Raw genomic sequence first — 23,139 nt, forward strand, 5'->3', positions numbered from 1 at the left:
GGCCATATATGACAAGCCCAGGGCAAACATCATCCTCAATGGTGAAAAACTGAAAGCATTTCCACTAAGATCAGGAACAAGACAAGATTGCCCACTCTCACCACTCTTATTCAACATAGTTTTGGAAGTTTTAGCCACAGCAATCAGAGAAGAAAAGGAAATAAAAGGAATCCAAATCGGAAAAGAAGAAGTAAAGCTGTCACTGTTTGCAACTGACATGATCCTATACATAGAGAATCCTAAAGATGCTACCAGAAAACTACTAGAGCTAATCAATGAATTTGGTAAAGTGGCAGGATACAAAATTAATGCACAGAAATCTCTGGCATTCCTATATACTAATGATGAAAAATCTGAAAGTGAAATCAAGAAAACAATCCCATTTACCATTGCAACAAAAAGAATAAAATATCTAGGAATAAACCTACCTAAGGAGACAAAAGACCTGTATGCATAAAATTATAAGACACTGATGAAAGAAATTAAAGATGATACAAATAGATGGAGAGATATACCATGTTCTTGGATTGGAAGAATCAACATTGTGAAAATGACTCTACTACCCAAAGCAATCTATAGATTCAATGCAATCCCTATCAAACTATCACTGGCATTTTTCACAGAACTAGAACAAAAAACTTCGCAATTTGTATGGAAACACAAAAGACCCTGAATAGCCAAAGCAATCTTGAGAATGAAAAAAGGAACTGGAGGAATCAGGCTCCCTGACTTCAGACTATACTACAAAGCTACAGTTATCAAGATGGCATGGTACTGGCACAAAAACAGAAAGATAGATCAATGGAACAGGATAGAAAGCCCAGAGATAAACCCATGCACATATGGACACCTTATCTTTGATAAAGGTGGCAGGAATGTACAGTGGAGAAAGGACAGCCTCTTCAATAAGTGGTGCTGGGAAAACTGGACAGGTACATGTAAAAGTATGAGATTAGATCACTCCCTAATACCATACACAAAAATAAGCTCAAAATGGATTAAAGACCTAAATGTAAGGCCAGAAACTATGAAACTCTTAGAGGAAAACATAGGCAGAACACTCTATGACATAAATCACAGCAAGATCCTTTCTGACCCACCTCCTAGAGTAATGGAAATAAAAACAAAAGTAAACAAATGGGACCTAATGAAACTTCAAAGCTTTTGCACAACAAAGGAAACCATAAAGAAGACCAAAAGACAACCCTCAGAATGGGAGAAAATATTTGCAAATGAAGCAACCGACAAAGGATTAATCTCCAAAATTTACAAGCAGCTCATGCAGCTTAATAACAAAAAAACAAACAAACCAATCCAAAAATGAGCAGAAGACCTAAATAGACATTTCTCCAAAGAAGATATACAGACTGCCAACAAACACATGAAAGAATGCTCAACATCATTAATCATTAGAGAAATGCAAATCAAAACTACAATGAAATATCATCTCACACCAGTCAGAATGGCCATCATCAAAAAATCTAGAAACAATAAATGCTGGAGAGGGTGTGGAGAAAGGGGAACACTCTTGCACTGCTGGTGGGAATGTGAATTGGTACGGCCACTATGGAGAACAATATGGAGGTTCCTTAAAAAAACTACAAATAGAACTACCATATGACCCAGCAATCCCACTACTGGGCATATACCCTGAGAAAACCAAAATTCAAAAAGAGTCATGTACCAAAATGTTCATTGCATCTCTATTTACAATAGCCCGGAGATGGAAACAACCTAAGTGCCCATCATCGGATGAATGGATAAAGATGTGGCACATATATACAATGGAATATTACTCAGCCATAAAAAGAAACGAAATTGAGCTATTTGTAATGAGGTGGATAGACCTAGAGTCTGTCATACAGAGTGAAGTAAATCAGAAAGAAAAAGACAAATACCGTATGCTAACACATATATATGGAATTTAAGAAAAAAAAATGTCATGAAGAACCTGGGGGTAAGGCAGGAATAAAGACGCAGACCTCCTAGAGAACAGACTTGAGGTTATGGGGAGGGGGAAGGGTGAGCTGTGACAGAGTGAGAGCGAGTCATGGACATATACACACTAACAAACGTAGTAAGGTAGATAGTTAGTGGGAAGCAGCCGCATGGCACAAGGATATTGGCTCGGTGCTTTGTGACAGCCTGGAGGGGTGGGATAGGGAGGGTGGGAGGGAGGGAGACGCAAGAGGGAAGACATATGGGAACATATGTTTATTATGTATGACTGATTCACTTTGTTATAAAGCAGAAACTAACACACCATTGTAAAGCAATTATACCCCAATAAAGATGTTAAAAAAAAAAAGAATACGTCTACAGATGGAACAATTCTCACAGAGCACCAGCTGAACACTAGCAGAAGAACTTGGATGCCAGAAAGGACAGGAAAAGTCCTCACATAACTGGGTAGGACAAAAGAAAGAAGAAAGGAAAATGAAGAGGAGAGGAAGTGGGATGGGACCTGCACCCCTGGAGGGGATCTGAGGAAGAGGAGAGGCTCCTGTATCTGGGGAAGCTGCCTAAGCAATGGGGAAATCAGTTGGGACAGAAGCAGATCAGAGGCTGCTGGAGGAGGGAGAAATGGCTTCTGTGGCAGACAGGACAGAGTGAGACCTGTTTCTCACTCACATGTGTCTGCCAGTGCATATGAGGCCTGGGAGCTGGAACATGGGCATTGGAGAGAAAAACCACGGAGATGACTGCTAGTGGCTATGAGGAGACAACCTGAGGGGATGGGAGGAAGGAAATGCACAACCAGGAATGCTTATGGAGGAAACTCCTTGCCATAGAAGCAAAGCATCACTGTTGAGTGATGCTCAAGGGGTGGAGCTGCCATTGCAGCTCTCTTCCCACATGCCGGCCCCTGCCTCCCCAGGCACTAGGAAAGGTCCCTGCCGAGGCCAGAACACACGTTCCTGCTGCCAGGTGCTAGGAAAAGCCCCTACCAAAGCTGGCCTTCTTGCACCTGCCACCAGGCACTAGGAAAGTATCCCGCCAGGGCTGGCCCTTGCATGCCTGCCACCTGGTACTAAGAAAGGCCACCGCCAGGGCTGATCCTCTCATGACAGTTGGAAGGCACTAGGAAAATCTCCCTCTAAGGCCAGATCTCTCATGCCTGTGGCCACCAACAGCCCCTGCACACCTGTTGCTCATGGGGCTCCCACAACCCCAGCAACTGTGCCACCTCTGTGCCCTGTCCTCACCAAGGCAGACCTGAGTGCTGCAGGGCAGCCTTGGGAGAAGACCCCTGTAGGTGGCCCACATGCAGAGGTAGGGCTTAAACCATAGCTGAGTCCCAGGGGAAGGGCAACTAAGGAAGAGGAATGAATATCTTTCTGTGAAGCTGCAAAAGCCACAGATTAAATCACCCAATTGACTTGGTAAACCCTGTGTCTATGGAATATCTGAATGGACAAGGAGTGTTCCCACAACTAAGACTGGTCTAGCTTTAGTAGCCTTGGCCTTTGGGGACAAGTACACGTGGGAGTTGGGCCAGATCAGAGTCTGAGCTGCCCCACAGTGCCCACAGTGGGTCCAGAGACCTACCTAGACGTATTGGAGGGCCTCTGGGGAGGCAGAGGTTGACTGTGGCTCACAATGAGGTCAAGGACACTGACAGCTGAGACCTCAGGAAAATATTATTACTATTATTTTTTATGCTTTGCTTTCTTCCATTGTTTTTAAATATTATTAAAAAAATTTATTATTAATTTAAAATTTTTTATATTTTTAGTTTTTAAATTTTTACTTACTCTCATTTTTTTGTATTTTTTCCTTGTTTTTTTCTCTTTGTTTTGTTTTAAATCTTTTTAAAAATCATTTTTGTGTGTTTGTTTTATGTTTTCTCTTTTTTTAGTATGCATTATACTTTCGTGTTTTGTTTTTGTTAGTTTGTTTTTAATTGATTATGTTTTGGGTTTTTTTTTTCTGATTTTCCTTTTTTTTGTTTCTTTGTTTTTGTTTCTTTTTTTGTATGTGTGCTTCTTTGTTACTCTTAGTTTTTGTTTCTTTGGTTTTGCTTTTACTATTTGTCTTGGGTTTTATCTGTCTGTTCGTTTGTTTTCTTTTTTTTTTAATCGTTGTTGTTGCTGTTTGTTTCTTTTTGTCTTTGCTATCTGTCTTGGGTTTTGTTTGTCTGTTCCACCCCCCGCCCCTTTTTTTTTCTGCACCATGTGGCTTGCAGAGACTTGGTTCACCAGCTGGGGTCAGTCCTGAACCTCTGGGGTGGGAGTGCTGAGTCCAGGATGCTGGACTGCCAGAAAATTCCTGACCCCAGGGAATATTAACTGGTGAGAGCTCTCCCAGAAGTCTCCATCTCAACTCCAAGACCTGGGTCTGCCCAACTGCCTGCAGGCTCCAGTGCTGAATGTCCCATGCCAAACAACAAGCTAGACAGGAACACAAACCCACCCATTAGTAGACAGGCTGCCTAAAGTCATACTAAGATCACAGACACCCCAAAACACACCATCTGATGCGGCCCTGCCCATCAGAGGGACAAGATACAGCTCCACCCACCAGAGTGCAGGTACCAGTCCCTCCCACCAGGAAACCTACCCAAGCCACTGGACTAACCTCACCCACTGGGGGCAGACAGCAGAAGCAAGAGGGAAAGCAACCCCAAAGCCTGCAGAAAGGAGACCAGAAACATAGTAAGGTAGACAAAATAAAAAGACAGAGAAATAGGTTACAGACAAAGGAGCAAGGTAAAAACCAACAAGACCAAATAAATGAAGAGGAAATAGGCAATCTACCTGAAAAAGACTTCAGTGTAATGACAGTAAAGATGATCCAAAATCTCAGAAATAGAATGGAAGCACAGATCGAGAAAATACAAGAAATTTTAAAGAAGTACCTAGAAAAACTAAAGAACAAATAAACAGAGATAAACAACACAATAACTGAAATAAAAAATACACTATAAGGAAAAAGTAGCAGAATAACCAAAGCAGAAGAACAGAAAAGTGAGCTGGAAAATAGAATGCTGGAAATAACAGCCAAGGAGCAGAATAAAGAAAAAAGAATGAAAAGAAATGAGGACCATTTCAAAGATCTCTGTGACAACATTAAACAACATTTGAATTGTAAGGGTCCCAGAAGAAGAAGAGAAAGAGAAAAGGTCTGAGAAAATATTTGAAGAGATTATAGTTGAAAATTTCCCTAACGTGGAAAAGGAAATAGCCACCCAAGTCCAGGAAGTGCAGAGAGTCCCATACAGGATAAACTCAAGGAGAAACATGCCAAGACACATATTAGTCAAACTAAAAAATTAAATACAAAAAAAAAAAACCCATTAAAAGCAGCATGGGAAAAGCAATAAATAACACAAGGGAATCCCCATAAAGTTATCAGCTGATTTTTTAGCAGAAACTCTGCAAGCCAGAAGGGTGGCAGGATATATTTAAAGTGATGAAAGGGAAAAACCTACAACAAAGATTACTCTACCCAGCAAGAATCTCATTCAGATTCAACAGAAAAATCAAAAGCTTTACAGACAAGCAAAAGCTAGCACCAAGCCAACTTTACAACAAATGCTAAAGGAACTTCCCCAGGTGGGAAACACAGGAGAAGAAAAAGCCCTACAAAAACAAACCCAAAACAATTAAGAAAATGGTAATAGAAACATACATATTGATATTTACCTTAAATGTAAATGGATTAAATGCTCCAACCAAAAGACACAGACTGGCTGAATGGATACAAAAACAAGACCTTTATGTAGGCTGTCTAAAACAGACCCACTTCAGACTTAGGGACACATACAGATTGAAAGTCAGGGGATGGAAAAAGATATTCCATGCAAATGGAAATCAAAAGAAAGCTGGAGTAGCAATATTCATATCAGACAAGGTAGATTTTAAAATAAAGACTCTTAAAAGAGACAAGGAAGGACATTACATAATGATCAAGGGGTCAATCCAAGAAGAAGTTATAACAACTGTAAATATTTATGCACCCAATAAAGGAACACCTCAATACATAAGACAAATGCTAAGAATCATAAAATGGGAAATCAACAGTAAGACAATAATTATGGGGGACTTTAACTCTCCACTTACACCAATGGACAGATCATCCAGACAGAAAATAAATAAGGAAACACAAGCCTTAAATGACACATTAGACCAGATAGACTTAATTGATATCTATAGGACATTCCATCCAAAAACAGCAGGATACACTTTCTTCTCAAGTGCACATTGAACATTCTCCAGGATAGATCACATCTTGGGTCACAAATCCAGCCTTGGTAAATTTAATAAAATTGAAATCATAACAAACATCTTTTCTGAACACAATGCTATGAGATTAGAAAGATCAGAAACAGAAATGAAGGAAACACTCCTGTTTACCATTGCTAAAAAAGAATAAAATACCTAGGAATAAACCTACCTAAGGAGACAAAAGACCTGTACAGAGAAATATAAGACACTGATGAAATAAATCAAAGATGACCCAAACAGATGGATATACCATGTTCTTGGATTGGAAGAATCAATATTGTGAAAATGACTATACTACCCAAAACAATCTACAGATTCAGTGCAATCCCCAACAAATTACCAATGGCATTTTTCACAGAGCTAGAGCAGAAAGTTTTACAATGTGTATGGAAACACAAAAGTTCCCAAATAGCCAAAGCAATCTTTGAGAAAGAAAAACAGAGCTGGATGAATCAAGCTCCCTGACTTCAGACTATACTATAAAGCTACAGTAATCGAGACAATATGGTACTGGCACAAAAACAGAAATATAGACCAATGGAACAGGTTAGAAAACTCAGAGATAAACCCACACACCTATGGTCACCTATCTATGAAAAAGTAGGCAAGAATATACAATGGAGTAAAGACTCTTCAATAAGTGGTGCTGGGAAAACTGGATAGCCACATGTAAAGGAATGAAATTAGAACACTCCCTAACATACACAATAATAAACTCAAAATGGATGAAAGACCTGAATGTAAGGCCGGACACTATAAAACTCTTAGATGAAAACATAGGCAGAACACTCTTTGACATAAATCACAGCAAGATCTTTTTTGACCCACTTCCTAGAGTAATGAAAATAAAAACAAAAATAAACAAAAGGGACTTAATAAAACTAAAAACTTTGCACAGCAAAGAAAACCATAAACAAGACGAAAAGACAACCCTCAGAATGGGAGAAAATATTTGCAAAAGAAGCAACTGACAAAGGATTAATCTCCAAAATATACAAACAGCTCATGCAGTTCAATATCAAAAAACCAGCAACCCAATTAAAAAATGGGCAGAAAACCTAAATAAACATTTCTGCAAAGAAGACATACAGATGGCCAGCAAACACATGAAAAGATGCTCAATGTTACTAATTATTAGAGAAATGCAAATCAAAACTACAATGAGGTATCACCTCACACTGGTCAGAATGGCCATCATCAAAAAATCTACAAACAATAAGTGCTGGACAGGGTGTGGAGAAAAGGGAACCCTCTTGCATTGTTGGTGGGAATGTAAATTGATACAGCCACTGTGGAGAACAGTATGGGGTTTCCTTAAAAAAGTAAAAATAGTATTTACCATATGACCCAGCAATCCCACTACTGGGCACATACCCTTAGAAAACCATAATTCAAAAAGACACATGCACCCCAGTGTTCATTGCAACACTATTTACAATAGCCAGGACATGGAAGCAACCTTAAGGTCCATCAATAGAGGAATAGATAAACAAGATGTGGTACATATATACTGTGGAATATTAGTCAGCCATAAAAAGGAAAGAAATTGGGTCATTTGTAGAAATGTGGATGGACCTAGAGAGTGTCATACAGAGTAAAATAAGTCAGAAAGAGAAAAACAAATATCATATATTAACACATATATGTGGAATCTAGAAAAATGGTGTAGATGATCTTATTTGCAAAGGAGAAATAGAGACATAGACATAGAGAATAAATGTGTGGACACGAAAAGGGGTGTTGGGAAGAATTGGGAGATTGGGTTTCACATACACTATTGATATTATGTATAAAATAGATAACTAATGAGAACTTATTGTATAGCTCAGGGAACTCTACTCAATGCTCCGTGGTAACCTATATGGGAAGGAAATCCAAAAAAAGAGGGGTTATATGTATACGTATAGCTGATTCACTTTGCTGTACAGTAGAAACTAACACAACATTGTAAAGCAACTATACTCTAATAAAGATTAATTTAAAAAATTAAAGTACTAGAAGACTATGAAGACTCTCCATCTGGGAATAAAACTGCAAATAGTAATAAATACGAAAAAAGAGAGGGGGCGGGGTTCCAAACAAGTTTTTTTCCCCACCTGTAAATGATGACACAGACTAGATGATTTTCTAGGTTCCTAAGCACCAACATTCTAGAATTCTATTTCCCAATTTTGTCCAGAACCAGTCTTACAGCACAACTACTGATTAAGTTCTTTCTTCCTTAGGTGTGTAAGGAACACTTACACTATCTGGGAGGTGAAAATAAAGGTCGTCTTGGAGGAGGATGGGAGAAACTACATGACAGCATATGCCCCATCCAGGGAATATGTGTTCCTACTACACTTACCAGCAGAACATCTGTTAAATGCTCAGTCCACAGTGTGGTCGTTGTATTGAATATGAGTTATTCTAGAAAGTAAGGAACAGGTCCAAAATCAAAATTTTTATTAAACAGTAAATAAAGCACTCATGGATGTAGATTATCTTGCTTATTGCACATGAGTATTTTTCACTTCTATTCAATGTAATCTGACAGCAAGTGGAGTAGTCCAGATAAGTGCTGTATGACCATGATGATGTCTGCAAGGCTCATCTTCTTTGGCAATGGCACATGCAGGAAGAATTAAACATTTTGAGTCATAATAAATGATGTGCATAATGATTAGATTCACTTAAAATGAATCTGTCTTTCCCATATCTCACCTAACAATATAACCGGCTGTTACTCTCCAATACACGTGTCACCATCCTGGCATTAGGGTCAAACTCAAACTGTGACGACCCACTGAACAAATAGAAAAGTCCTATGAATTTAAAAGAGGAAAATAATGGGGCATTCTTCAAATAGATTAATTTTCCAACATGCATAACTCAAAATAAGAGTGAGCTAATAATGAGTGATATTTATTAAGTGGTACTGTGCCAGGCACTGTGCTAAGTGCTTTACATGTTTTATTCTTCTGTCCATACAAAAAAAGTATGAAGTATTATGAATGAAGACAAAACTAAATATAAAAAATATTTTGCAATTTTCCAAAGGTAACATCTCTAATAAAAGATGGAGGGAGAAGTCCAATTCTTTTGACTCCAAAGCCAGTGATCTAAAAACATTAGATTATACTACCTTCAAATAGATAAAATTCCAGGATTATTTTAAAACCTTCGTTTATTCCCCTCTTTCTTCCCAATCCCCTTTCCGCCCACGAGGTACTTAATCACAGCTTGAGATGCAATTGGACCCAAGAAAATCAGGCCGACAATAAAATGCACTGGAGGTCCATTTCCTGCTTTGCATACTTTAAGGCCAAGTTATCTTAGTAACAAGATCAGCAATCTTATGAACATTATGATGTCAAGCCCTGGCAGCTCCCTCCAGAATTCCTTAAAAGCAGATACATGTTTTGCTTTCCCATCCGCTCATTACCAGGAATCAAATTGTGTCTCTTTTCAGCATATAACAGGACTAACATTTATTTACAAATGAATTATTTAATGTAGACAATTGCAGCTTGCAACAGAAAGCCAGACAAGTCTCTTTTAATCTCTCCTTGGGATAGGAGAGAATGGACAACAAGGAGGAGACAGGGGAGAAAGACAACCAGCCATTAGTAAACCTGGCTCTCACTTGGTTGTATTTTTATACCAAAATAGTGACCTGAAATGGCTATGATGTGAAGAAGCATCTTTTGATTTTATGTGCAAGTATGAAACAGACTTGGAAATTATTCAAGAAAAAAATTTAAGCCCAATTAGCATAAATTGGAAAATGAAAATTTTCTAGAGTTTAGAGTTAAAAGGTTATAAGCTTGAACAATTTAAAAATTGGTTTGTGTCTCCTCTTCATTTTGATACCATAAAATGTCCCAAAGTGTCCCCACTGGCAATGCAATGAGTGTCCCCTTACCAAATGCCTGTACACAGCGTCAATCTTCAGCTCAACTCCTGAAAAGTCATCAGCTATTATTCTGGGGAAACCTTGCTCCATGGACTGGCTATTTTCATCAAATCTGTACCAAGTGAAAAAAAATACAATTCCGCATTATGTAGAGCCCCCATTACATGCAACAGTATGATATCATGTTAATGTTCCAGTGTGAAATCCTGGATAAAATTCTCAAGTGGTATAAGGAAGTGTTAAATATTTTTATAACTATACAAATATGTGACTTTCTTAGACTTAAAAGCTTAGCACATAAATCAATATTTTCTCCAGATACAAGGACATCATGCTCTTCTACAAAGGTTCCATACATATGTCTGAGGTCAATCTTCTAAGCCTAGACACACAGAGCCCAAGTGCCTTTCTGCTTTGAATGCATGAGAACTATATACAAATAAGATGCAAAGTGAATTAAATCATTTGGCTAAAATAGCTTTTGGTTCTTTATCACACTTGCCCTGTAGACCTTGTCTCTATAGCCTGATACACCTGGGTTTCCTATGGTGGCTCATTGTCTGGACCTCAGTTTGTCTCTCCTGATGTCTTTTGGTGTCTGGACATATAACCCAGGGATAAGCCGTTCTGAGAGTCCTTTGTTATATCTGGGAAGTTGAGTAATTACAAGTTGTTTTCCTCACAATCAGAAAGTTTGAAGTTAGAGGAAGTTTGATTGTGGGAGTGGGGGATATCCTTAAAGAAAGAAAATAATTTTCCTAATTAGGCTCCATACAAAGTCATTCCTATTGCTTCTTACCTCCAGTATTTGTCCTCTACAAAGAAGTATGTTTTCTTCTTTTCCTTACCAGAAACAGCTTCAGTTTTCCTTATGGTTGGAGGAAAACCCAAGGTGTGGATGCCTCTTAGATAACCTGCTTACCCCTCAATTCCTCTGACAGCCCAGAACTTATTGCCTATCAAAAAAAGAAGCCCAAGAAAATTTCAGTGAAGCCTTTTAGTTTTAGAAATGCATTTAGGACACTGTTGTGGAAAACAGGAAGTCTTGGTTTTAATTTCAATCAATTAATCTACAACAAAGGAGGCAAGAATATACAATGAAGGAAACAGAGTCTTTTCAAAAAATGGTATTGGGAAAACTGGACAGCTAAATGCACAAGAATCAAATTAGACTACTTTCTCACACCATATACAAAAATAAACACAAAATGGATTAAACTCTCTAATGTAAAACCTGAAACCATAAAACTTAGAAGAAAACATAGTATGCTCTTTGACAGTGATCTTAGCAATACTCTTTTGACTGTCTTCTCAGCAAGGAAAATAATAACAAAAATAAACAAATGGAACTACAACAAAATAAAAAGCTTTTGCACAGGGAAGAAACTATTAACAAAATGAAAAGACAGCCTACTGAATGGGAGAATATATTTGCAAATGATATATCCGATAAAGAATTAATATCCAAAAACTAAAAAGAAGTCATAAAACTCAACATAAACAAACAAACAAACAAGCAACTTAATTTAAAAATTGTCAGAGGACCTGAATACACATTTTTCTAGAGAAGACATGCAGATGGCCCACAGACACATGAAAATATGTTCAATAGCACTAATCATTAGGGTCAAGTAAATCAAAACCTCATGTAGATACTACTCACACCTGTCAGAATGGCTGTCATCCAGGAGACAATAAATAACAAGGATATGGAGAAAAGACAACCCTCATGCCCTGTTGGTAGGAGTGTAAATTTGTGTAACCACTATGGAAAACAGCATGGAGGTTCCTTAAAAATTAAAAATTGAACTGTCATATGTGATAGCGAAGTAGAACAGCAATTTCACTTCTAGGTATTTGCCTGAAGAAAGAAAAAACACAAATTCAAAAAGGTATATGCACACCAATGTTTATTGTAGCATTATGTACAATAGGAAAGTAATGGAAGCAACCTAAGTGTCCATTAATAGATGTATTTATAAAGAAGATCTGGTATATAAATGTAATGATATATTACTCAGTCATAAAAAAGGGAAATATTACCATTTGCCACAATGTGGATGCATCTAAAGGGTATTATGGCTAAGTGAAATAAGTCAAACAGAGAATGATAAATACTATTTGATCTCACTATATGTGGAATCTAAAAAAAAGAAATAAACAAGCATAACAAAATGAAAACAGACTCATAGATACAGAGTACAAACAGGTGGTTGTCAGAGGGGAGAGGGGTGGGAAGGGGTGAAATAGGTGAAGAAGATTAAGAGGTACAAATTTTCAGATATAAAATACATAAGCTACAGGGATGTATTATACAGCATAAGAAATATGGTCAATAGTATTGTAATAACTTTACATGGGGACAGATGGCTAGACTTATTATAGTGATCACTTCATAATGTATGCAAACGTCAAATTACTATATAGTACATTTGAAACTAACATAATATTGTACATCAACTATATTTAATAAAAAATACTTTTCAGCACAACTGGGCTTATAGAAAGTAAGGGAAATCTCCAAACTCTCCTCTCAAATCACTCCACAACAAGTTTGGTGTGTTAGTGATTTTCTGCTATAGCTAGGATTTGAGCTAAACTGAGACCTGACTTTAGTCATTTGCCTGAAAATGATGAGGGGTGAGGGAGATAATTTGGGAGGAGGACGAGCATTATCTTGTGAGATGCTGAGTCACATATGGTCTTTGTTGATTCTCTACACAAGGGTAAGTTGTCCTCCTCTGTCAAGAGGGAGATATTATTGATACTTCTACCCATGTGGAGCTTTCAGAGAAGTTTAGATGTTCAAGATTTTCAGGTTTGTTTACCCATTATTCCAGCTAGAAAGTGTCCAATTTTGCAGTTAGATCTGGGATTGATTTTTGGCATAGTCTACAATAGATGAGGATTTTCTTAAATGTTGCCATTAAAATCTGTTAGCTTTCACAGTATGTCTTGAGTTGATATTTGGCTTCTCTGAGCCTATTACTTTCTTTATCAAATTTCCAGGGCAGTTAACCAGCTCACTCCACATTTCTTAAAATTACCCTCCCTCTCATACTGTTGAAGTGTCCCAGACACCTGATAACCCAACACCTCACCATTCATCATCTTTTCACAATCAACCACAGATGAAAGTCTTAGTAACTGTGATGCCACTACATACCAAGCGTTATCACTACCACATTTCAGCACAAGTTATCTTACTCTAGCATTCCTAGAAAGCAGAGCCTGAGACAAAATTTAAGTGTAATCCAGGGAGCTGGATTGAGAGACATGGAGAGTGAAGCAGGGAAAGCAGGAGAGACAATACACAGATGAATTGTCAACTGTATACAGATATGAGAAATGTGTTGTACGATATGGGACTGTCTGAGGGACTACTGGAAATGTGTCTTAGAAACACCCTTCTGAAGAAAGAAAGGGAAATGCATTTATTCATCCATTACTCTCACATTGGTAAAATATTTGTCCCACAAATTATTACTCTTCTCACTTCTAGATTGTATGTTCATGAGCTCTGAATGAGTTCCATAACAGAGCTGGATGGAACATCAACAGAAAAGATGGAAAAACCTAGAGAAGGAAGCAAGAAACACACTGCACAGACCAACGAGAACAGCTTCTAGTTTAGAAGCTGGTTTAGAACCTGTACAAAGCCAGTCACCACTGCTGTGTCAGGGATAAAAGAAAGATGAGGCCAAGGAAGAATCTGAAGAGTGTCTGATAATCTCTATGACTCAGCAATTGCACTCTTCAGTATATAATCAACAGAAATGCCTACATATGTGCAACATTATTTATAAAAGCCCCCAAATGGTAACAACACAAAGCCCATTACCAGTGGATAAATAATGTTCAACACAATAAGGTAGATACAAAATAATACACAGTTGTTCTAATTTAGTTAAAAAATAGGTGAATTTAATCTAAGGTATTAGAGGTCAGCATAGTGGTTACTCTGGGAGATAGAGAATATATAGAGAATGCTGTTGGTACTGTCCCCAGATCCCCCTCGGCATCCTCATGGATACTGCAAGTGTTGACTGCTACAACTTCCAGTTGTCCCCTGTTACTTTGCCAAATGGGATCATCTTGCCTGGGAGCAATGCTCCTCTCCCCAAAACAGACCTCAACTGATAACTGATTGACACAGAGGTGCAAAAGTCTAGTTCCTTTGCCTCAAGGTGGGACTCACTGTAATTCAGTTTTTGCTCCAGAGCTCCTTGTTCATAAGATCAAAGCAAGCTCTGTTTGAGATCACATTCTTTAGCTTTTTCCCTGTTCTAAACTATGTCCCCCACTCCTCTTCTCCTGAGAGCACTCCTCCCACAATGACAACACCAAAGAATTCCTGTTTCAGACTCTTATTCTGAAGAACTAAGCTAAGAAAGAGTTGAGCAGTGATGGGATCATGTGAGGGATACATACTCTCTTGTGAGATGTCTCTTGCATCTTTGGTTAAGCCACAAAAAAGGCTTACTGGTTTGACTCAGTATTTGAAATGAATATAATATCCTACACATCAATGGCCAGATGTTGGATCCTATAAATTGGTAATTTGAAAGGAAGACTTTTTTGAGAGCCCTCATCATAAACACCTGTCATATCAGTACTTATGGGGGGATCAGATTGACAGCAGTGTCATCCCTGCATCTGGTGGTAGTAGGACATCCTTATCTCCAGAGATAGGGATGCAGGACTGAATATACAAACCTTGTTACTGTTTTAGTTTACTACCCCAAGCCCAAACTCTCTTTAGGTTCTTCACCAATTAACTTTCTTCCTCTTCTCAGTTCCTCACAAATTTATTGTTTCTTTATCTAAAAAGTATAAAAGCTGCCTGCTTTAGCCAATCCTTAGGTCTCATTTCTATGATACCTCCATGTGCATGAATTAAATTAACTTTCTTTTTCTTCTGTTAATCTGTCTTGTGTCAACTTTATTATTAGTTCAGCCACAAGAGCTCAAAACGGGTAAGGGAGATATTTCCCCCTCCCTGACACTGGTAATGTTTTGTTTACTGAGTGAGAATTACGTGGGGTTGTTAATTTTGTGATAACTCATTGACATGAACATTTATGATATGTGCACTTTTCTGCATTTATGTTATACTTTAATATAAAAATGTTTAATGGAGAGAGAGATTTGTCCAAAGTGAAGGTTACACTGCTGTCCAAATTCTTGAGTTGAGAACTGCCTGCCTCAGAATCATGAATAACTCAAAAAATATTCTCAAGACTCTCTGTGTATTTGGAAAGTCTGCAAACACTCTGAGCACTCTCTGAGCTACTCAGAAAACTCATAGGGCTTGGAAGCTACCCACAGGACTCCTACCTCCATTAACATCCTCCCAAATTAGGCGTGATAAACTAGATAATGTTTGTCTGGAAAAACTGGGTTACACAGCTTTAACAAAATCTAAAATCTTAGTGGCTTAACACAATGAAAGTTTATTTCTTAAGCAAAATCTACTGAGGTTTAAGGTAGCTGTTCAGAGTGTTGGCCCAGGAATTCAGGCTTCTTCAACCTTGTGGAAATTCTCTCAAGATGTGCTTTTACAATCATCACAGCGCTGGAGAAGTTTGCACCAGCAATCCAATGATTCCATCTGGAAGTGATATTGGTCACTTCTGGGCACAATCCACTGGCCAGGACTATCCAAATGTGACTGCCTATTCCTTCCTTCCACATCTGCAGAGAATTGAACTGTGGAGCCATGAATTTGACCTTATTTGTGGAACTAAATTATAGCAGTACATAAAACATTACATTCTAAGTCATAAAAATTATGCAGAATGGGGTATAAATAAGATTATACTTCATAACTCTGTATTTTATTTAAATATATGTCTCTTCAGGAAAGCACCTTCCTTGGACTCCTGAAATATATTTTTCTGTTTAACTTTTTAACAGGTGGTCAATTTTTTCTGCAGTTGAACCAGCTATTAGCTTTTTGGAGAGTCAAAATTCTCTTAGTTTTGGTATCAAATTTGTATTGCCTTGTTCCATGGAAGAAATAGAAAAATCCTAGAAATAAAACAAAAGAGACTTATTACCTTATACAAGTGATTTCTAGGTTTAACTTTAATTCTTCAAAAATCCAAGTCATTTGTGAGAATAAATATTTTTGGTATTTTCTGTTCCAAATAACAATACTGATGCTATTCCATGGCAACAAAATAGAGGAAATATGTATATATTCACCTACCGTCTTTCTGGAAAACAGCATCAACTTTGCTGCCAATTCCAGGAAAATCTTCTGCTATCATTTTGGGATAACCTGCATCCATGGATTGTTTATATTCATCATACCTGGTAAAAAAATAATTAGAAGTGTCAGAACTATTTGTTAAATGTGTAGCCTTCACAAAACCATTACAGGGAATTCACCAGCAAGAATGTAATAAGACCTTTTAATTCCATAGGTCATGTGTAAAAATAGGAGGTGGGACGATGTGAGGTAGGATGTTGGGTGGTCTAGAAGATTTATAAGTTCCCTCTGAACTCCAACATCTAATTCTACTTCTCCAGTAGGTGCTATTAATGTCAAATGCAGTGAAAGATAAGTTCCTGTTGGCTACAGCAGCCCTATGAAGATGAATGCCCTCCTTTTCACATCTTCGTTTTCAAATTCAGGTCCACATTCTCCCTGGATCTCTGGGACAGGAATTGCGTGATTATTATTGGTCAACCAACTTGGAAGCTGGACAAGCTACAGCCATTCCCAGAAAAGGCAGCTAGCCAAGGCACTATGAGACTCATTTTTATATGTTTCAATTTAGTAACTTCTCTCTATGTAGAAAGAATAGATACCCTACCATTTTCTGTACCCAGTCTTTACCTCCAGTATTTGTTAGCAACAAAGAAGTACGTTTTCCCAGTATCTTCATCAGAAACAGCAGCGTCGATGTTCTTCACAGTCGTAGGGAAACCAAAGGATCTGTAGATGTACTTGGGGTATCCGTATAACACCTCTTGCCCCTTGACAGCCCAGTACTTATTACCTGCAAATCAAGGAACAGGATGAAAACACTTGCCCAGGGCACCAGTAGACAGTAAGTGGATTTCCAGCTAAATGCTTAGTCTCGTGTGCTAGAGGAGTATCCTGACTGCACATTAGAATCATCTAGGGAGATTTATTTTTTTTTAAATACCGTTGTTGGTATCCTACCCCATACCAATTAAATCAGTATTTTTCTTTAATTTCCTAGACACGTCTAACCTGTAGCAAGCTTTGAGAATGACTGGTTTGTGGAGTTGGGGGCTTCCTTCCAAAGCCAGATGTTCAAATGACTACAGAGTTCATCGTGCCACCTCAGTGATAGAAACCTCACTTCTCCAGGTTGCCCATGGGTTGTGGAAGTTCACACCAAGGGTATCCTAAAGGCCAGAGTGTTGTAATGACTCACAATCTGTAATGACTAGCAACCCAGGGTAGAAATCATTGCACCTGACTACAGTTCCAAGTACTTGAATTTAGGCTGTGTCCAGATTCTGCATATTTAGACTTAGTAAACTCCATGGCATATAAAACTGGTCTTACGTCTTGTAGCCAGGCTTGTACTTTTCGCTCAAGTATCCTCATTTATCTCTCAGGAAAAATCAGTCTGAAACTTTGTGTATCTAAAATCTCATTTAATTTCATTATATAAGGGCTAGAAAGCCCGTTTCAAAGTTTTTTGCCCATCTGAACTGTATTGAGTTCTTTGCCTTGAGTGTGTGACTGGGTCAGGTGTCTTAATGTTTGTCTGCACTATGCCAAACATACATTTGGAGAAATACTGATGTTTGGCATAGTGTCTTCAAAGTCAGGAGCTGATCACTGGAGCATGTTTCATTCTGATAGAACCAAAGAAGTTTACCCCATTCTATTCATGGTAATTCAGGACTTCTCACACTTTAATGTACGTACGAATTGCCTGGCAACCTTGTTAAACTTCGAGAAGGTCTGGAATAGGATCTGACAATATGGATGAACTTTGTCAGTATTATGGTTAAGTGAGATTCTGAATTTCTAACAGATCCCAGGACAGTGTCAGTGCTGCTGGTCTGAAGACCATACTCTGACATCAAGGATGCAGCACCCCCATCTGGCTGCCCTGTGGGGCCTCCTCTCTCAGGAGAGTTATTAGTATAAAATAGGCTCTAGGAAACCATCCAACTCAAATGTTTCTGTTCCATCTTCTCAGTTTTACTCCTGAGCACCCCAAGAATGTGGAGAGGGTTTAAAATACATAAACAGTTTGCACAGAAAACAGCTACATAAGTCCACATTCACGAACAGGCCATAAAACATGTATCTCCAGTCATATGCTATTCACTTAAATTTATTCAGACGTGCACCATGCAATTCTTAACTAAAGTGATAGACTCCCATTGATTTGCTAGATTTTCCTAAGTCTATGGAAATAAAGTAGCTAGTAGTCTCATATATCAGCCCAAAAGCAGAAGAAACTTTAATGCATAAAAACTGAAAGATAATTGGAAACATTACCTTTGAAAAACCGAACTTCATCTCTATTGGCAACCTCATAAGCAGCCTGAAGTCCATTTGGCAGACGGGGCCAGAAAACAGAAATGAAATTGAGCTCAGCTTCTGGGTAGAAGGGATTTGTGCGCATGTAGAACCTGATTTGAAAGAAGGAAAAATGTTTTTATCTAATCCATAGCAAGCTCTGGCTGTCATTCAGGTCCTTCTATTGCTGGCACTAGTAGTGTGCTCATAAATGTTTAACATCTGGCTCTCCACGATGGGGCTGGGGAGGAGTCCTGGTTTGTAGCATTTGCTTATTTTCATGGTGGAAATATTACAACCACTGCAAATCAAGAGATTTGCGGTGGTGCACCACTGTATAGCGTTTCCACTCTACGGATACATCAGGCATAAACTGCCTCAGGAACATAAATAAATAGTAAAATGCAGCAAAACAATTACAAAGGGATGAATTCTGATTACTTTTATTACCTTTGGTTTAAATACAATTGTAAGTTGTATAATTTAACTCTAAAGTTAATAATTTAACTTTTAATAATGCTGTTTTAACAACCAGCTTGCAAAATTCTCGAAATGTAACAATCATCTTTGGCAAGCACACCAGGGCCTAGGACACAGCGCTAACATCCTACATTTAGTGCACACTTTACCTACATCATGCCCTACCTCACAAATATCCTACAAGAGAACATTGCTTTCATCTCACAGATTAGCAATTGAGGTCAGGGAGGGGAAGGGAGGTGTCCAAGGCCATGCAACTGTTAAGAGGCAAAGGTTAACTTTAAACTCAGATCTAGCAGCTACTCCCTTTGTCTTCCTTTGGTTGGTGGTTTACAAAGTTGACTGGGGTAACGACAAAGCATAGACTGTCACATGGGCCGACAGAAGAGTTTTCCCAATTCCAGGCCACAGGGAAGACTCTGGCCTTGGAAGTCAAATCTGACTTCTCGATCCAGTCCTGCCTCTGCCTGGCTGTGAGACCCTGGGCAAGTCAGTTACTATTACTGTTTCTAGACTTAACCTTCTGTGGCTTCATGACCTGGTGACATTTAAATGATCTCAGTGTCCTTTCAGTTCTTGCAAATCCTAGACTTTTTCCTGTTCTTTGGAGTCATCCTTCAAATACCTGCTTTGATAAGCACATCCTGCTATATTGACAGCTTTCCTTTAAAACCAAGTCTTTCCTAGCACTCCCCAGCACTGAGCCACACCCTGTATGGTTTATATCCATCCTTATCTTTTATACTCAGAAATAGTAAAGCACAGGATGGGAAGCATTAGGAGCCAATACACTGCTTTCTGGGGTAGATATGATCACAAAGTGGTAAAACAGTTCCAGTGACACTCCAAGAAGAGAGGTGAGGAGAAGGGAGCCTTTTAGAGCATCCTTACTTTCTATGTGCGGCAGACTGTATTATTCAGAAAATGACTGTATTATTATTTTGCCTTGTCCTTTAGGAATCAGAACTGTATGCAGAGCAGGCCTATTCCTTGTGTGTGAGGGGACCTTAGCCTTCCTGAGGCCACACACTGCTGAGGGAGTTCTAGGATCCTCCTCTGAGGAGGGAAGCACATTGTGACTGCCCATATCCCCTGACCCTCAACAGACAGGGTCCTCATGAATTCTCGGGGATTCTCCCTGCAATGGCTCCTATCTTTCTTTGCCCCCTCCCAGGGTAAAGGGGTGGAGACAGAGTCCTATTATGACCACAGGCTTTGGAAGGGCTGTCTTTTCCAGGATGATACTTAAAAGGGGTCTACACAATCCTTCTCAGCATGATGGTGCTATGAAAAGGACTGATTTCTCCTAATAAAATACTGACATACTTATCATTCTAAAGAGTGACAAAAATGAGAAGAGGCCTGGAGTAGAGGTCAGAAGACCAATTACCGCTTTGTTGCCAAGAAACTCTGTGCCCTGAAGGATCTCTTTCCTTCTCTCTGCTTTACTTTACTGATCTGTAAAATGGAATTATATTTACTGATTTTCTACTTCAATGGTAATTTTTATGAGAATCAAATGACAGAATACATGCTGGGGAAAAGGTTGTTATAAGTTCATTATGTTGTGCAAGAGCAAGCAATTGTTTACACTCAACTATAATTATAATAATGTATGTAAACAAATGTAAGATAAACAATGTGTGAAGCATAGTAGTGGCCCATATGTACCCATAGCAGTGAGTCCTGTTATTACACATACATAACACAAAGAAGAACTGATGTCTTACCTGTCTTTAAAGAACATCAATTCTCCCCGGATTGTAGTTATAGCATCAAAAGTTAGCTTACTATCACACACTTGTGGGGTTTGCGGGCCAATTGGCTGAGTGGGATTTTGGGAAGGTCCTAAAGGAACAAGAGATCTGGAGTTAGTTCCACCTGGCTTTGGAAAACTACATAACCAATGAAAGCTTCTTAAAGGATAAAGCCAATGGCTGTTCTAATGACCCCTTGTCTATAATGTTTTTCTTTATACTCACCATAGATGGCCTGGATCCCACTGATGTCATCCTGAGATAGCTGAACATCACCACTGAAGATGTAGTTGGGGTACATCAAAGCCCCAATGTCAGTAGAATGAGCAATTCCAAGGGAATGGCCCAATTCATGAGCTGCCACACGATACAAGTTATAATCTAAAATGGATAATAAACCCATTTGCAATTATTTGAAATATTTTCAGTTTTGAGACATTTAATTAAGAAGTAATCTATAACTCTAAAGGATTAATGTTCTTATTTTCTCAATAGCTTTTTGAAATGTATAAAATAATTTTCTGAAGGTAAGAAGAATGCATTTATTAATAGTGAAGAGACCAGTTAAAGCCTAAACTCTATGATTACAATTAAAAAGCAAATTCAGCCAACCAAGAGTCTAGCACAGATTAGTCAGTCTTGTCAGTGGCTAGATGGCACATATTATTTCACAGAGAAGAAATAGTCTTCTATTAACACATTTTTTTTCCTATTTACAGATTGATACATGTTTAATGCTGGAAATTTTGGAAAATATATACAACCTCTCTTCTCTTGATTTCCACATATCTTACTAACATTATTACACTTTGGTGTCTTCTTCCAATAAAAAAGATTCTATGTAGATGCCCACAAGGAAAACATTAAGATTTTCAACATTTACTTACTAGAAATTTCAGAGTAACCTATTTGTAGCCAATAAGATGTTCTTACTAACAGAAATAATTCTTCTCTTACATTTTCTAAATGCACCATTAATTTTCTAAGTGGTAGCAGAAAAATGCATACTTTTTTAATGCATTCTTTCAGTTAAGTCAACCAATATTACAATGAACCAAGAAAGTGGGTGGGGGGAGAAGGGTTGAGAGAGGCAAGATGAGCTGACTTACCTCTGAAATTGTTGGTCCACCTTTCATCTTCATCAAAATGGATATCCCCTCCGATATGTGGGCCTGGTTGAAAAGCATGAGCGAGGTTTCCACCCGATCCATCAAAGGGAGCATTGTCACGATGATCTGCAAGAAACAAAATTCAACAAAAGTTCCTCTTGGTTCTTACTTAGGCTAACCCAGGAGAGTAAGCATTAGCTTTGCTAAGAGGCCAACAGATTTGCAGCAAATGCAATATAGTTTTCATTCTTAAGTCCATAAAATAAACACTTTTCTCAAACAAGGAGATCTAGTTGCAAAGCTGAAGAGATTCAAAGGCAGGGGGAAGTTAAGGTGAGAATACTTTCATGCTACAAGAAGAGCTTACCTCCCCTGACAAAGGATATCATTATGTCTGCTTGACCCTCAGAGACCTTGGTGAAGTTCAAGGGTGACACACTGCTCCAGAGTTGAAAGGCTTTCTCAATGGCATGGTCCACAGCTGCTCTTGACAGATCTGGTGTGTAGTTTTCAATCCTTCAAATGAAATAAAATACAGATACATCGGATTTCATTTCTGATGGCTCTGATGGGAAATAGCATTCCCACTCTGGTGCTCAGTCTAATTACCTGTAGGTCAGGTGTGTGTCCTCCCACCGCGGGCTCCCCTGAGTAAGAACAAACTGAGCCATGTCAGGCACCCCACATCTGGGCTGCTTCATCACATTCAGGGTTTCAGCATCTGGTTTCCCCGTCACCTTCAGCCCAAAGAACTTTTGCATTTGCTTTAGTTTTTCAACTACTGGGTCATTGTTTCTCTGTCTTTCAACTTGCTTCGCATCACTCTTCAGGTTGTAGTAGTTTTCCAGGTATTTCTGATGAAAGATAAAATTATTGAAACACTGGATGGGAAATCTTTCTAATTTTTCTAAATATTGACAGTATAAAGTTATAGCTGAAACACAGAACTACTTTTAAAATTGTGTTTAGATTGCATGGTCCTTATTATTCTTATTATTGGTGGAAACTGTAATTTTGGAGTAGAAATTTCCCTACCATTAGTTATTATGAAGTCAGAATTATAATTTGTAGAGACAAATTTGCATATTGTTCTTTTAGTTCCCTATCATTTCTAACTGGAAAAGGAGAGTCTATGCATGGATAGATACATTTT

General features: G+C 38.4%; 1 protein-coding gene across 1 annotated transcript in view; it reads right to left on the minus strand.

The window, feature by feature from the left end:
* The window catches only part of LOC307190425 (uncharacterized protein), a gene marked incomplete at its 3' end in the record, with an annotated part of 107,967 nt that extends 85,205 nt beyond the window's left edge, over nt 1-22,762 (minus strand). The window contains exons 1-9 of the mRNA XM_079929585.1: nt 22,596-22,762; nt 22,354-22,502; nt 21,987-22,112; nt 21,103-21,258; nt 20,851-20,968; nt 18,620-18,753; nt 16,967-17,129; nt 16,334-16,437; nt 16,051-16,152 (exon numbers count right to left, since the gene is read on the minus strand). Coding sequence (XP_079785711.1) covers nt 16,051-16,152; nt 16,334-16,437; nt 16,967-17,129; nt 18,620-18,753; nt 20,851-20,968; nt 21,103-21,258; nt 21,987-22,112; nt 22,354-22,502; nt 22,596-22,747 — 1,204 coding nt within the window. The 5' untranslated portion in view covers nt 22,748-22,762. The remainder of the gene's footprint in view (nt 1-16,050; nt 16,153-16,333; nt 16,438-16,966; nt 17,130-18,619; nt 18,754-20,850; nt 20,969-21,102; nt 21,259-21,986; nt 22,113-22,353; nt 22,503-22,595) is intronic.
* Nucleotides 22,763-23,139: the final 377 nt, after the last annotated feature.

This window comes from Stenella coeruleoalba (genome assembly GCF_951394435.1).
Source record: "Stenella coeruleoalba genome assembly, chromosome: 8".
Taxonomy (NCBI): Eukaryota; Metazoa; Chordata; class Mammalia; order Artiodactyla; family Delphinidae; genus Stenella; species Stenella coeruleoalba.